General features: G+C 43.8%; 1 protein-coding gene across 1 annotated transcript in view; it reads right to left on the reverse strand.

Moving 5' to 3' along the window:
• The window catches only part of EIN2 (NRAMP metal ion transporter family protein), a 60720-nt gene extending 44851 nt beyond the window's left edge, over window positions 1-15869 (reverse strand). Inside the window, exon 1 of the mRNA XM_086503284.1 lies at window positions 14987-15869. Within this exon, the coding sequence (XP_086359410.1) occupies window positions 14987-15199 (213 nt within the window). The 5' untranslated portion in view covers window positions 15200-15869. The remainder of the gene's footprint in view (window positions 1-14986) is intronic.
• Window positions 15870-16356: the final 487 nt, after the last annotated feature.

Consider the following 16356-nt stretch of genomic DNA (forward strand, 5'->3'; position numbering starts at 1 on the left):
GCATTTTTCTATTGGCCAGCTTTGCGTCAAGATGTTGACACATTTGTAAGATCATGCTTAGTATGCCAAAAAGTCAAATTTGACAGACAAAAGCAACCGGGATTGTTGCAGCCATTGCCGATCCCAGATAGGCCATTGGAAAGCATAGCAATGGACTTTATCTTTGATCTTCCAAAGACGCAAACAGGCAATGATGGGATTTGGACTATCATTTGTAGGTTCAGTAAGCAGGCCCATTTCATTCCTGTGAGGAAGAAGATAAAGCCAGAACACATGGTCAAGATATTTATGAGCAATATCTTTAAATATCACGGGATGCCTCAGTCAATTGTCAATGACAGGGATCCACGTATGACGAGTCTTTTCTGGAAGGCATTGTTTGAGAACATGGGCACTACGCTAAAGTTCTCTTCTTCATTTCATCCGCAAACTGATGGACAGTCTAAAGAGGCAAATTCTATTGTCCTGGACCTGCTCAAATGTTATGTGTCAGAGCACAAGGCAACTTGGGAACACCATCTTCCATTGGTTGAACATGCTTACAATAACACTGTGCATACGTCAACAGGTAAGGCACCATTTGAGATAGTGGAAGGAGGGAAGAAAGTCCTGCCCATTTTGCAGACTAAGGACAAGATTTTTGAGGCAGACAAGTATGTGCAAGATATGGATGAAACATACAGGAAGATAAAGATTGCTCTTGAGAAGACTCAGGCTAAGCAAAAGAAAGCTGCCGATCGTCACCGTCGTGAACTTGTATTTTCACTTGGTGATTGGGTGCTTTTGCGCTTTGAAAAGGCCAGGTTAAGGAAAAGGAAAGGCAAGGAACGCTTGTTTCCTAAGCTCAGTATGCGATATTATGATCCTTTTCAGATTTCAGAATAGATCAACGATGTAGCTTACAGGTTAAAGCTACCAGTAGGCTGGAAAATACATAATGCTTTTCATGTCAACCTTCTAAGAGCCTTTGTTGGTGATGTGCTAGAGAATATGCTTGATGAGGAACAACCCGAAGTGGAAGAATTGGATGAAATCCTTGTTCCTGAACAGATATTGGCACATAAAGAAAGAAAGGTTAGAGGAAAGGTTGCAAGACGCTATTTGGTGAAGTTCAAGAACTATCCATCATTGGATGCCAAATGGATGGACGAGTCTGAATTGGTTGATTCACCTCAGCTATTGCAATTGTATCTTGAAGCCTTTCAGATGGAACCCACAGTGACTTGATGTAGCCTTTTCTGGAGCAAGGCAAGAGCATGGTTCATGATGCTCAAGAGAGTAGGTAAGCAATTGTATCTACTCTTTCCATACAGAATTTAGCTAGAGAAGTTTGTGCTTCCGAGTACACTAGAAGACTTCTATGCCTGATATATGTGTTGTAGCCAGGTTGGTGGGATTGTTTAATCGTCCAACGCTACATTTCCGGAAGCATGTATATCTTGGATTCCCATCATAGAATATGTGTGATATCAACAGATACTACATGTATTATTGGCATGCAAGCGAGGTCGCTTGCAGTATTTCAAGGGTGGGGTGTGTCACCAGGAGGTGTATTTTTCCTGTTGCCTTCCGTAAATAAGTATTATATATTTTTATTTATTTCATTTTTACTTGTTTTCCCCGGAACCCTTGAAAAGGTGCAAGTAGACGTTGCATGGCCAGTGTGAAACGGCTGCGGCCGAATAGGTTTCTCACAGCGGGAGTCTGGGTCACTCAATCTGGGACTGGTCGGGCCAGTTAGCACTGAATTCTGATGAGTATGGAAGCCTGTGTGCGCCAAATGAAGTCTAGGCCACTCGGAAAGTCACTTATAACTTTATAAGTCGGTGGGAACTAGAGAATTAAATCAAAAGGGGCAAACTGGACACATGGCGGCTCCAGGCAGTTTTGCCACTTCCAGCGTGAAGAGGGGGCGCCCAATTTGAGAGAGGAGGCTGATTTTTGAACACAAGTGAGCTACAGTGTGTGTGTGAGTAGTGGGTGCAGGTCTACAGCTTTAATGGAAAGCTTGCCTTCTCCTCTGTCTCATGTAGCGCAATGATTTGCTCTCGTGCATCTCTCTCCCTTTTGGCACATATGGTAATGCCCCACTAGTTGGGCTACTCAGTTGAACATGTACAGTTCTAAGGGTTTATGCGCGTTTGCCAAGGCAAGAGCCTTCTGAACAGGAACCAGATTAGCTAATTGCTAATCCCCACAGGTACGCACAGTTCCATCGCGAAAGATTGCGAGTTTGGAGAGTTTTCTCGCGTGAAACTCGTCCAATTCACAGGGGAACTGTCCCATTGCGTGCGGGAGCCCTTGGGACACACGTAGGCGTGTTCGCTCCGCTAAAAACGATCCGAAACAGCGAATTACAGCCTGCTGTGTTTTTCTGCAGGTTTAGGGTTTCGCACCTAAACTGCAAGGGAACACCGGGGGAGCCTCGTGAGAGCCTTGGGATGCGTGTACAGGCTTCTGGGCACCCGGCAGTGAAAAACAGGGAATTACAGCCCGCTGAATTTCTGTGACAGCTCACCAGAAAGCTTCCAGATAGCGAGGGATTCCGTCCTAGAAAGGTGCTTTTGGCCTACATGGGTTTTTGCGCCGTTATGCTGCCAAAATCAGGTCGAAAACCTGCGTTTTCAGCCCTCGCCAGGTTTGGACAGCTTTGTGAAAGCTTGTGCTAAGTGGTCGGATCGTCTACCTTAATTTGAATAAAGAAATACCGAAAGGGGCACCAGTCTTTGGGGCCTACAGGGTGTCGGTCTCGTGTGCGCAGTGACATTCTAGTCACTGGACGCAACTGTGTTCTCTTCCCTCCTCAGTGCTCTGTGTAAAGTTAACAGGTGATTGAAATAGTACTGCCCTCTACGTTGTACAGGCCGGTTATACCATCTCCTTTCTACAATGGCCATGATGTCATCTCGGCTGAAATTTTCAGCAATAAAACAAAGTTGAATTGGAAAATTCAAATGACAACAAGTCTACTAGAAGATTTCAAAAGACAAGTACTTACCAGCTCTGAGTCACAGACACGCACTCTGTAAGGTGTCTCTTCATCTCCATGAAGAGATGATAGACTAGGCCCAATGTAGAGCCCTCCATGTCTGTGACTCGAAGAAGCACATACACTGGCTGCAATGCCACTGTCAAACTCTGAACCTGTGTCCAAAAGGACTCATTGAGCACCCGTCGCTGTATGTATTTAGTGGGCTCTGTCTGCGAGTGATGCATCAATCTCCACTTCGGGTCCACGACTGTCTGGAGAAGTGGATCCCTCAGGCTGAAAAGGGGACAGAATTTTAAAAAAAATAAATCCAGCACCGTACGGTGCGGATCTGTACAGACGACGTCACAATCGCCTTAGCAGAAGAAATGAAGCACAACAAAGGCAAGCCGAAGGAGAACAAGTCAAGTACTTCGCAAGACCAACCGAATGATAAGCATGGTAAGACCATTGGTAAGAATGATGGTAATTCTTCTTCTCAATCTTCTTCTACACTTAGAGCACAGAAGTATCACAATGATGATAAAGGAAAGGCTAAAACTCAGGACACCCCTAAGTTGACGCTTGATGAAAAATCTACTCAAGGTATTTTAGGAGGTTGGTTAACTCTTGAAGAACGAGCCGCGTATGCACGAGACAAAAGATGTTTTGAGTGTCACATTAAAGTTCACATGAAACGAGATTTTCCTAAGAAAAAAGACCCTAAAGAACCCACAGGATCCACATCATCTGTGAATGCACTCAGTGAGCACACTAATGTGTTTGAAGTTTCTCATGATCATGTAGATGAGTCTCCCATGTTGTGTTATGGTCATGTGGATAGTACACGCATTGTGATCTTGTTTGATTCGGGTAGTATGCACGATGTGATTAGTGACTCTCGTGAAGTAGAGGCTCTCCCCATAGATCCCATTGAGATCTCTGGATTTGCTCCTAGCATGCACTCTTCGCTCACGCATGAATGTCCTAATGTGACAGTGTTAGTTCAAAATGTCAGTTTTCGTAGTCAATTTCTGGTTTCTCCTCTCAAAGGATGTGATTTGATTTTTGGCATTAAGTGGTTTAAAGGCTATAATCCACGCATTGATTGGAAAGAAAATACTCTCTCTCGCTCTTGAAGGAGGACCTCTCCTGGTCCTTCACTGTGACAAGAACATTCCTTCTTTGCCATTACTCTCTCACTCTCATGATTTGAAAGAGGTTAAAACACGCCGTATGATTATTTCTCTCAATACACAGTCCCACAGTCTAGAAAAGCATGAGTCCTCGCATAAAAAGCACTCTTGCTATCATAGTTCCTCCGAAGCACGACACGCAATTTTTGCATGATAGAGATGTGATTGTTCCCAAGGATGATGGTTTGGATGATGATGTTTCTACTGAAGCTACCCTCATTGCAGATACGATCAATCACGCAGAACCGATCTTGCTATCATGGTTCCTCCGAAGCACGACACGCATTTTTTGCATGATAGAGATGTGATTGTTCCCAAGGATGATGGTTTGAATGATGATGTTTCTAGTGAAGCTACCCTCATTGCAAATACGGTCAGTCACGCAGGACCAATCTTGACTCTCCAGTCGAGGTCCAAAGAACCCATACAAGAAGTATTGTATGTCCACATAATTAGTCAGCAAGCATTGTTCAAGTTTCTCATTCGTGACGGTTTTTTTAATTACTGTCACCGTCTTTATGTGTTCCCTTTTCACAGGCATGTCGTATTGCACGATGCACATGATTCACTCACGGATGAGCACGGATACATGCGGATTACTCTCGAAAAGATAGAAGATTTGTTTTCAAGGCATTCACATTGTTTTCCGATTGTCCGTTTTGTCAATCGCTTTCGCATGTTTATTCCTTGCCATGCTACAACCATAGAAAAAACACCGGCACGGTTGTCCATCAAACATTGGCAATTCCGGTGTGACTTGCCACAGTTGATAGGTTTAGATCGAAAGGTCAAGATTCAATCTCACTTTTTGCATGTGTTTGGTGAAACGGTTTCGTACTCCGTCACTTTGTTCGTCTGCATTGCATGTACAATCATTTAAGGAGAATTGTATTTTTCCAGCCACTCTGGAATGGATATGTTTATGGTTTTGTGTTTGAAGTGGTTTCAAGAATTTTCCTCATCGGAGATTCTCGAAGAAGGTGGACCCACGACCATAGACGAAGTTGGAGCATTGGAGCCGCAACAGATAATTTTGTGTCGCTTTCAACACGGCCCAGAGAAGCAAGCATTGCAAACCTTCCTGAAGTTCAAGTATCGCACGACCCACGCAATAGAGTGGGCCAACGAAGAGTCCTTCGTAGACTTCCAGGAGTTGTTGGCGCACTCTCTCGATGCCATACAACTTGATACCAATATTTCACCTAGAAAAGGGGGGGATGTCACGTGCACATCTAACCCTATGTGTAGTGGACAAGTTTCCTACTCCTAGGGTTTAGGAAGCCTAGAAAGTGTTCTGGCAACCTTGTGAACCTTTGCACGGGACATGCATGTCCAAGCACTTAGAGTAGCTGCAATGCTGCATACCCTTTGATTGCACACAGCATGATCATTACCATCAGTACCCAATACCAAGCATGAGCATTTTTCCACCACATTGACCCAATTTTGCGACAACGTGGGAAACACCTCTTATAAATCAATTTATTACAGGTGACTTTTGGAATTGTTGTTTGTAAGTTTGTTGGGAAGCTTGCCCTACCCTGCATATAATTCCTATAAATGAAACCCGTTGGGCGCTCAGTAGAAGTTAAAGGCAGATGAAGGCATCAGTGCACAAGTGAAGAAGTGCAGCAGAGCCAGCTCTTCCAACGTTTTCTCAACAATCAACCAGTGTTTTTGGAGCTGCGAACCTCAACGTTTTCAGCTTTCAGCCCTTAGCCTCGCGAGAACCCACATCCACCGGTTGCAGATCCTCGCCAGTTTCCCGATCAAGACACAAATCAAGCCTAGCGTTTTCAGTTTCAACAGAATTCAGCCAACGTCTTGCAGTTCAGCCCAAATCAGCCAGCGTTTTTTATTTTCAGCCCTTGCACGACACGGCGGTTGCAGATCAGTCCTGCAGTACCAACACAGTAGCAAATCCATAGCAGAGCATCTAGCATGTTTAGTTTTCAGCCTCCGTCATCGTCAACACCATCGTCGTCATCGTCATCGCAAATCCCTATCTTGACAACGACACCCTCCTCATCGTCATCGTCATCGCCATCGCAGATCCCTATCTTGACAATGACCCGTCGTCGTCATCGTCATAGTCACCATCGTCGTTGTCGACATAGTCATCATCAATACCACATCACCTAGAAGCATTGTACCAGATTTTGTGCAATCTAAAGCAAATACCTCTCTAGCAATAGAGAGGGGGACCCTTGGAGGGGGGTTTGGGACCCCATCTGGTGTCGACTCTTTTCTCTCTCTCTCTCTAGCACTTCCTTGCACACTCACTCACAGTTTGCATTACACTCGTGTTTTGGTCATTGCACAATTCTCTCATTGAGTCAAGGAAGACTCTCCCTTCCTGTCAAGAAAAGGAAACCTTGAGCACTTATTGTTCACTCATCCTGAGCCATACACCATCATTCACTTCCGCTCCACATTACACTTAAACCCTAAGAAGCAAAGCAGTAGAAGAAGAAGCGGAAAAAGTTCCCACCAACTTATGGGACCCCGTCCGGTGGGGCCCAAGTGACATAAAGGCATTAAAATAAAGTTGGACCCAACATACACACACACACAAGCTTAATTGCGTGGAGCCTGATGACGTGCAAGGCGAGTACGGAATTTCGGATTTTGCGTTGACTTGCTCACGTGGCAACTTGTATGGATTTTTGCGTTTCACGTTGACTACACTAATGTGGCAACTTGTACGGATTTCCGTGATTTACGCTAGCTAATTTTCAACGCCAACTTTTGGACCAATTGCTTTCGAGTTTCAAGCTTTTCATGTAAACTGCTTTTCAAGGCCAAGAGCCTTAAAATAAGTGCAAAGGGCTCAGTCTCTGGCACGCTTCCGTGAGAAGGTGCAGAGCGCGAGTACCGGCATTGTATTGAGTTCAAGTGATATAAAGAAATACCAAAAGGGGCAGGGGCGCCAAGGTTTGGGGCCAATACTCTCTGGGGTGGAATTCCGCCACTCCATGTCGCGTGTGCTCGCTCTCTTTCAGTTTCAGTTATTATTGAAGTGCTAAAAGTCTGTACAGTCTATTCTTTTCTATGGGCACGTAGTGTCCGTCTTGTGACAATAATGGTCACTTCATAGCAAGCATAACTTTCAAACGTGGTAGTAAAAGATGGGTGGAAAACTGACGACGACGACACAAGTGTAAGTACGTCTCTCCTCTACAATGGAGAGCGGTATACCTCCTGGAGCAACGAGATCAATCTCTCGAAGATGGTCCGGTGTAGCAAACTTGGACACCCTAAGTCCAAAATCCGGCATAACACGCGAGAGAATCACTTAAAAACACTTCACAAACTTAATCACAATTCACTTGAGTCGACATGGCTCGGCGTAGTTCCGTGCCCACAAGTATTGGCCCCAAAGTCCGACGCCCAGAGTCCAAGGGTCCTCTCTGTGCAACTGCTCATCAGCCAACTGAGTGCAGGGGGCCCTCTTCTTACATATGTAAGGCCCATGGCCTCTCCCAAAAGCACTACATGAAAAGCCTCAAACTCAAAAGCTACTCTCCTAAGAGCTACCAACGAAAACGCAGAAATCTGTACACTGCCACGTCAACACATTTCGCGGAACGTTCGTACAACTGCCACATCAACATGTCAACGTGTTTTCGCGATTCCATGCAGTTGCCCACGTCATCAGTTTGTGGCATACCCCCCTCTTGAAAGACTTGTAATCACCCTCGATTATGCCTGCGAGCTCAAACATAAGTCATAAACCGGTTCAATAGACACCAACTCTAAGTATCGACATACTAGACAACACAAATCCAGTACTTGCACAAAGACGACACTCACTGAGCATTCACATCACATTCAAATCACATCACATAAAATCCATCCAAATCTAGGACCATGATTCCTGGCAACGTGTTTAGCAATCGCACCTAGATCCACACCAAACCTCACTGATGTCGGATTAACTAATCCTTATTGCGATCATTTCCATAGAATCTCAAGACGAAATGCTACAATCAATTCGTCTTTCAAACCTGTACTCAAACACAATCACATTAATGGGCACAAAAATCAAATTCATTTTCGAAAATTCCAATTTCAAGGTTCATTGAATATGCAGTTCACAAATCACACACTTGGTTCATATTGAACTCAGTGTTTCAATCATTCAGTCTAGTCATCAGAAGTCTTGATGCACCTAGATCCTTGTGTAGCCATCTCATTCCTCGAGAACTCTTGATGCGCTGACCACAGTATCCAATCATCTCATTCATATGGGAATCTTGATGTACTATATTCATTCTTTATCATCATTCATTCAAATTTCAAACAAAATTCATGATTCTGATCGTGATCGGATTCATTCTTGAGTTGTCATTGCTCCCAATTGCTAACATATGCAAATTCCTCACCATCTCATCCTCGATTTCATATGTTATCTTATACACAAATAACAAGATCTTCCATAAACATTAATTTCACACATAAATCAAAGTCAGCTTCAAGAATTTCCATTTCAAAGTTCTTTATTCATAAAGTCATAAAGCAAAATACTGTCAGCACATCGGTATCCCTTTCAATTTCCTTTTTAGTATTTGTTCTCGAGCGAGTATCTCCTTGCCTTGTTCTATTTTAATATGTCGGTAGTTCTCATTCTTGTGCCTTTTTGGGGCATCGCGCAGATATATGTCCTTGTTTCCCACAATCAAAGCACTCCCCCGTTTTGAGGTATTCAGCTTTCACTTCCTCTGTCAGTCGGGGATGTATATCTTTCTTTCCTCTTCTTCTGTCATCATTTGTCGAATCTTGTTCGGTCCTTGGTGCCAAAAGTTTAATTGTTGGATAAGTCAAGTTACCTGAATGCATAGCAAACCTTTGCTTAGCATGTCCCATCAATTGCTATATGGACTCCGATTTCTGTAATAAGCAGTAATCTCATATCTCTTTAGGAAGTCCACAGCAAAATCGTTCGATTTGCTGCTTAAAACTGATCTTTTTAAAAGATGAGGCAGATAGAAAAACATCCCAAAATCTCTCACAATAAAGATCCAACGTATCTCCCTTAGTCATCCGAAGATGATTCCACGCAGTAATCACATCACGTTCGTACTCCTGAGTTAGCCACGAGGAAATAAAAAGTCGCTTGAACTTGAGCCACTTTGTCGGTGCTTCTTTTCGTAGCAGAAAAGTGGACCACCATGTTCGTACATTTCCTTTCAAATAGGATGCTGCCCTCCTGATCTTGGAGTGCTCTGAGTAGCGCCCCCCAAAAAAAGTTATGTCAAACTGTTGAATAAAGGCAAGGGCCTTGTGAGCATCTCGAAAACCTAACAAAGTATCAAATTTTAGTGCTTGTACACCCTCCTTGAATTCTTTGGTCTTCTTGCTCTCCTCCTTGAGAAAGTCGTATTGATTGGCCCGATAAAAGTGCTTCCTCTTTGAATAAAACATCTGGTCATCACAGTCTAAACTCTCAGAAGAGGATGAATCCTCCTCAAAATTGTCAGAAAATTTTCGAGATCTTCGGTGGGATCTGTTTTTCTTAGCCTTCTTCTTGTTCTTTCCATGTCTTTGGATCTTTCATTGTTTCTTGCCCTTTTTGTCCTCATCACTAGAATCAGAAGAGAAAGAGCTGTCGGAACTATCAAAAGAAGATCAGGACGAACTGGACACACCCTGAAAGCGTACATGATTCTTGATTTTTCGTGCAATTACAAAAGAAGATTGTCGACCCAAATAACCAAGGTAGTCTACTCCCTTGTTGCGTCTCTACGAATGCTTCGTGGTCCTCAACATTTGATTGATTCGTCTTTCTATGACGTTGTCAAGTTCATCTTCAATGTACATCCACGAGGCAGGAGGTTTCTTCAATGCCGACTTTAAAGGTGTCGTCGATCGGATGCTTGGTCAAAAATTTTGCATATTGGGGATCCTTCGAATACTTGAGCTTCTGCTTAGCACAGGCATCAACCTATTGTTGACGCTACATCTCCATTCATTCATACTCTGTGGGCCAAGTGGCCCATACTCCTGTTCCGAATCATCAAGATCCGATCGTCATCCATTGGAAGTTTTCGTTCTTTGTCTCAATCCAAAATTGTCAGATGGGTTCGTCTGATTCTTGCGAGATTTGTCACTTGAATCCATGTGTGTCGCGGTAGAAAGGATAACATTTCCCAGTGGAAGGAAAATTGATTGTGCTCTGATACCACTGTAATAGACTTCGACAACCCAAATCGGGAATCTGCCACAACACACGAGAGAATCACTTAAAAACACTTCACGAACTTAATCACAATTCACTTGAGTCGAAACGTCCTGGTGCCACAAGACGGACACCACGTGCCAACGGAAAAGGACAAACTCAACAGCTTTAAGCACTTCAAATAACAACTGAACTGAAAGAGATAGAGAGCACACACGACACAGAGTGGTGGAATTCCACCCCAGAGAGTATTGGCCCCAAACCTTGGCACCCCTTTCGGCATTTCTTTGTATTACTTGAACTCAAAACAATGCTGGTACTTGCGCTCAGCACCTTCACCCAGAAGAGTGCCATAGATTGAGCCCTCTGCACTTATTTAAACTTTAAAGGCCCTTAGCCTTGAAAAGCAGTTTACATGAAAAGCTTGAAACTCAAAAGCAATTGGCCCAAAAGCTGGCATTGAAACTACCCAACATAAATCACGAAAATCCGTACAGACTGCCACGTCAACAAGCCAGAATAAAATCAAAGTATTCCATACACGCTGCCACGTGGCATTGTCAATGCAAATCGCGAGCGTCCGTACAATTGCCACGTCATCATCTTTTACGCACCCCTATCTGTGTGTAAGCGGATCCTGCTTTATTTTAATCTCTTTAGGTTCCTAGGCCCCATCGGACGACGGGGTCCCATAAGTTGGTGGGAACTCTTCTTTAAAAATAGACCCACTCGGTGAAGATCTCTAAGTTGGTGGGAACTTCAACTTCTTCTGCTGCCTCTAGGGTTTAGGCCCCTCGGCCGAGATCTGCAAGTCGGCTCCGTTCTTCATTGGCTTGACACATCAGCAATTTGTGACACCTGGCATAGTTCCGAGCCTAGAGGTATTGGCCCCAAAGTCTGATGCCCCTTTCAGTATTTATTTCTATATTAATGCTTGAGCAAAGTTACAGAGTCCAAGGGTCCTCTCTGCTCAGCTACTCGTCAACCCTCTTCTTACATATTGAAAGGCCCATGGCCTCTCACAAAAGCAGTACATGAAAAGCTTCAAACTCAAAAGCTACTGGCCCAAAAGCTACCAGCGAAAAACGTGAATATCCGTACGCTGCCACGTCAACACCATGGTGTCAACGCCTTTCACGGAACGACCGTACAACTGCTACGTCAACATGTCAACGTGTTTCGGGATTCCGTACAACTGTCCATGTCATAAGTTTGTGACATTCAAGCACCATATAGAACTCCTTGAATCAAAACATTTTGATGAAGAAGAAGATCAATTGGGGTGTTTCTTGAATCAAGATTTTTAGGAAACAATACACCTCTTGGATCCAGCCCCTAACCTCTTGTGAGACCGTGGGGAGGGGAGGAGAGAGAGCACCCCTGGAGTAGGCTCCATTTTGGGGACTCCAAGGAGGTCAAATAGTAGAATGCCAGCAATGTTTTCCTCTGAGAGAGAGAGAGAGAGAGAGAGAGAGAGAGAGAGAGAGAGAGAGAGAGAGAGAGAGAGAGCACGATTTGGGCATTCTGAGGGAGTTCTCAAGTGATTGAAATCAATCTCCTTTGTTGTCAAAGAGAGAGAGAAAATGAAATAATATATTAACGTCTTCAAAAGGCCAAAATGACCTTTGAGACCAATCCATTACAAACTAGTCTAGGGTACAAAAAAGAGATACAAAAATGAATCTAAAAGTGCTACTAGCTGGAACTGTGTGGAATATATGTGACCATTGATACAAAGGATGCCCAATACAAGAGGGTGAGGTGATGAATCCATCCTCATCTATACTCTAGATGTCGAGATAGTATGGCTCGAATCCTTTGTTGTAGTCTTTGTCGATGCATCAGCTTACCTTTCTATTCTTTTCTTGTTGCCTATGACCTGTTGGTAGCCCCGCTGGCCTCCCATGTCCATTGGCACCTCAATCTGGATCTTCGGAATTCTCTAGCAATGGTACTTTGTGGAACAGATAGAAGATTACTTAAGGGGACGCCAAACCTTGGGGCCGATGAATCTCGAAGTGGAACTCCGCCACTTCGTGTCTTCAATATGAGACTCAAGTGTGATGTTCTCTTTTTGGAGTTCAAGTGTTGCTGTTTTGGTTCAATTCGGTGATTGTTCAATAATTTATCGGCTAGGTACTCATGGTTACAAGGAGCCTAAGGAGCAACCAGAAGTAAAAGAAACAAATAAGATTCTTATACCAGAGCAAGTCCTAGCACACAAGGAAAGAAAAGTGAAGGATAAGTTGGTTCGCAAGTACTTGGTCAAGTTCACAAACAGCCCAGATCTTGGTGTGAAGTGGATGGAGGAGGAGGAATTGGCAAATACTCCTTAGTTGTTAGCTTCGCCTTCAGGCTTTTCATTTAACGTCTACTATTCCAAGAGTGCACATCGAATCAACAAATTAAATCTCGAGTGGTGAGTGTTGCATGAGAGGGGAGCCATTGTCACATAACATCCGGAAAAGAGTTATCTAGCTTCTCTCCGAGATTTTGGGGTTGTTGACAACCTAACAAAACTTTCCCTAGTGACGCTATGATATGTAGTATGTACATAAACAATTGCCATAGGTTGTGGCTTGTGGTTGGAATTCCTAAAGAACTGAATAAAATGTGTACTTTTTCATTTGTTGTTTTTGCTTGAGTATGTGTTAATGATGAAATCACCGCAGCATTTTATCTTGTTAACGTGAATCCGGTGTAACAAGATTTAGTCAATCAAGACATCTGTAAATGATCAGTGCGATCTAGATGTGATGGATAAACAAGTCATAATGATCACGGTTCTTCTGTAAGGTCCCCACGGGGATAGTGATGTGAATGTGATTGTGAATATTCAGTGGCCTGGTCTTTGTGCAAGTGCATGGTTTGGAGTAGTCAAATGCATGTAAGCATAGAGTCAATGTTTACTGAGTTATTCTTTGAACTTTGTTTGTTTTGCCAACATAATCGAGGATGGATTACTCTTTTGTGGTTCATTTGTTAAAAGTTTCTGCTATGTTTGTGTGTCTTGCGGAGGATATACAGCCTTGCTAATGCCAAGCCGGTTACACCATCATCCATTATTAATGCATAGTATTGACCAAATACTACGACATCCCCACTAACATTGCCAGTGCCCAGTAGTGGCCGTATAACTAGGTACCAATGTATGATGCGACACACCCACGCACCACACACATACGAGCATACTTCAATACAAAAATCGCTTGAAGTCCATTTCACGAGCATGCCACTCGAACCAAAATTTAAAACGATTTTGAAAGAGGTGTCAGTTGAGAAGTCATCGGCTCTTGTACCTACAAGGGCCATTTCAAAACTTTGAGATACTTGAGCTCTGGAGCATTTTCAAATTCTCATCTAGTCCCATGCAATAAAGCTGTTCTCCTAGTTCTAAGACTTGTCCGACAGACCTTTAAAGTCTCTCACGAAGTTGACACTTTCTTGTGCGAGCCAGGGAGTGCACATGTTCCCAAATAGAACATCAAAACAACATAGCCTTTGTATCATCCTATAGTGGTAGATCGTTTATCCAACTTCTCTATTGAATCGCAATTCTGGAGTTCAAGACTGACCGAGTAGAGCTTCGTGGTCTCATGGGATTGTTTCTACAATGTTAAAAACTCTCCTCAGTGTCTAATACACAAAGAAAGATGCCAAACCGCATGACCTATCTCTTGCACATCAAACCCGTCAGCCCCTAGGATATCTACAAAGGGTGATTGGCACATATCTCTTGGCTTTCTACAAGGAAATCACTTGCATTCTAGTAATACTACACGGCAACTAACCCTCTACACAAGACTTCACCTTCTTCTCATTGATTGAGACTTTCAAGAGATTGATCCTCTTGATTCATGAAGACCGAAGCAAGAGGAACCTAAGTCTTGGCTAAGAAGATGGGCCACAAGTACAGCCTCTCAAGCCAGCACAACTTTAACCTTGCAACGTCCTTTTCAAAAGAACTTGCCAGTAATTTTAAAGCTTCCTCTCCTAAACGGCTGTGACATACTATGCATGGGAACCAGATGACTGTAAAACCTGCGAATGAAATACCATGGTAAAAATTTGAATCAAACATGCACAAGAAGAGCTTTTTTATATAGCCGTCGACAAAGGCTTGGCTATAACATTTCATCAAGTCTCAACCACAAAGAGACTAGAACTACATCTTCTCTGATGCCTTACACGTGGTACCACAGAGACACTAGAGCTACATCTTTCTCTAGTGCCTTACACATAGTATGGACCATGTAATAAAAATAATTCAAATGTAACAATTTCTCTATCACTTGTACAAGAATAAAGTATATGTTGTAAGCCTCAAGTAAAGGAAAAAAGGCAAGTTAATCAAAGACAGAGACCTAGCTCCATACAACTAGCCAATCTCTATAAGAATCTCTTCTATGCTTGGATTATGGGAGAAAACCATGAGTGGACAGATACAAGGATTTGAATCATCATACATTGCTACCGGTGGTAGCTACCAGCCATTGTCTACAATGTGCAAGTGTCTGAACAGGGTAAAACTGTTTTGTCTCCTACTGCATCGATAGGCAAAGTGGTGGTTCGTGAAGCTGGTTGACCTGTGCCAGATGCATTTTCGACAAAGACAGTATCACGAACAAATAAAAGAGAGCCTACCTGAGCAAGGTTCTTCCCAGTCGCGAGGCCAAGCCGAGCACAAAGGGACTGTAAAAAAGCAGCAAAAACACAGGCCGCTATCATCACCCACAGGAGCTCCAATCCGAACCGCGAACCCCCTTCAAGGGCAGTGGCCCATTTAGCAGGGTCCATACACCCCACATAGACTAGAAAGGCAGGGCCCAAGCATGAAATGGTAGAACTCCAAGCCATTTTGAAATGAGCAGAACAAGAGCAAAAACAACTGCGTTCAGGTGAGAGAAGGTTTTGGGATTCTGTGCCTAGCAAACCAGGGACGTTTCTTTCCTTGTCCGTGTAGAAATTTCAGGGTTGAACTTTCATGCAAGAAGAGGTCGTCTTAGGGCCAGAGTTTGATTATCCAAAGCCCAAGTCCTGTGGCCGCACCTTCACAGTGGCAGAGCACGATATTCTTCTGTCTAAGATATAACCGAAAGTGTTCCATGGGAAGCTCCCCGCTCACAGCTTTTGCAAAGTCCGCTTCATCATCTCTTCTCCTTCGCCTCTACTGTCATGTCCAGCATATCTCTTCATGTGTGTTCCCAAAAAGCTACCCAGCGTGTAGGTGTGTGCGTGAATGTGCGGCGTGAGTGAGTGGGTATATGTGTATGTTGTCTTTGGAAAAGCTCGCAGAGATTCAACGCTCGCATCTGGCAGGCGACTACTTGGGTGGCATTTGGGGAGGCATGTATACAAGACCACATTCAGGGTTCTGGAAAAAGGCGAACGCGAAGAGGGCTGCCATGGAAGCCCGTGCAGCTTAGGAAGGAGAGATAGAGGAGAGGAGTCGATGACAAAGCGGTGCTGAATGAGTGAGGAGAGAGAAGAGAGAGGTAATGGGCATGGGGTAGTGAGAGAAGGAAAGGAAAGGAATTGATAGTCAAGGGCAGAGGCTATTTTAGAGTATATATGAATACGGGGAACCTGAGAGCCAACCTGAGAGAGAGGGCCTGGGGTAGAAATTGACTCACATTCTATGGAGACCCCACTCCGTATGGGTCTGAAAATCCGATCACACAGCAAATCCCAATATGCCCTCCCTCGCCCACGAAAATATCCTCCTCCAAGTGGTCTTCCACACAAGGGTGCGTGTGCACATCGCAACATCAAGATGTTTCGAGCTCAACTTAGCACCGTGGACATTGTTTCATCGGAGAGAGCCATAGCATCATAGCCATTCTAGCCTAGCTTTCAAGTTTGAGTGAGTGGAGACATAGACAATCCCGATGTGTGATGGCCTACTAAGAGCTTGAACTACATTACCAACATGGTAAGTTTATGTTGTGGCGTAGCAAAATCTATGTTGTGCATGCCCCAAATTGACCTTAAAGCAGAATGGCTTATCAAAAAAA

Source organism: Adiantum capillus-veneris, chromosome 27 (assembly GCF_014529385.1).
Source record: "Adiantum capillus-veneris isolate H3 chromosome 27, ASM1452938v2, whole genome shotgun sequence".
NCBI classification, from domain to species: Eukaryota; Viridiplantae; Streptophyta; class Polypodiopsida; order Polypodiales; family Pteridaceae; genus Adiantum; species Adiantum capillus-veneris.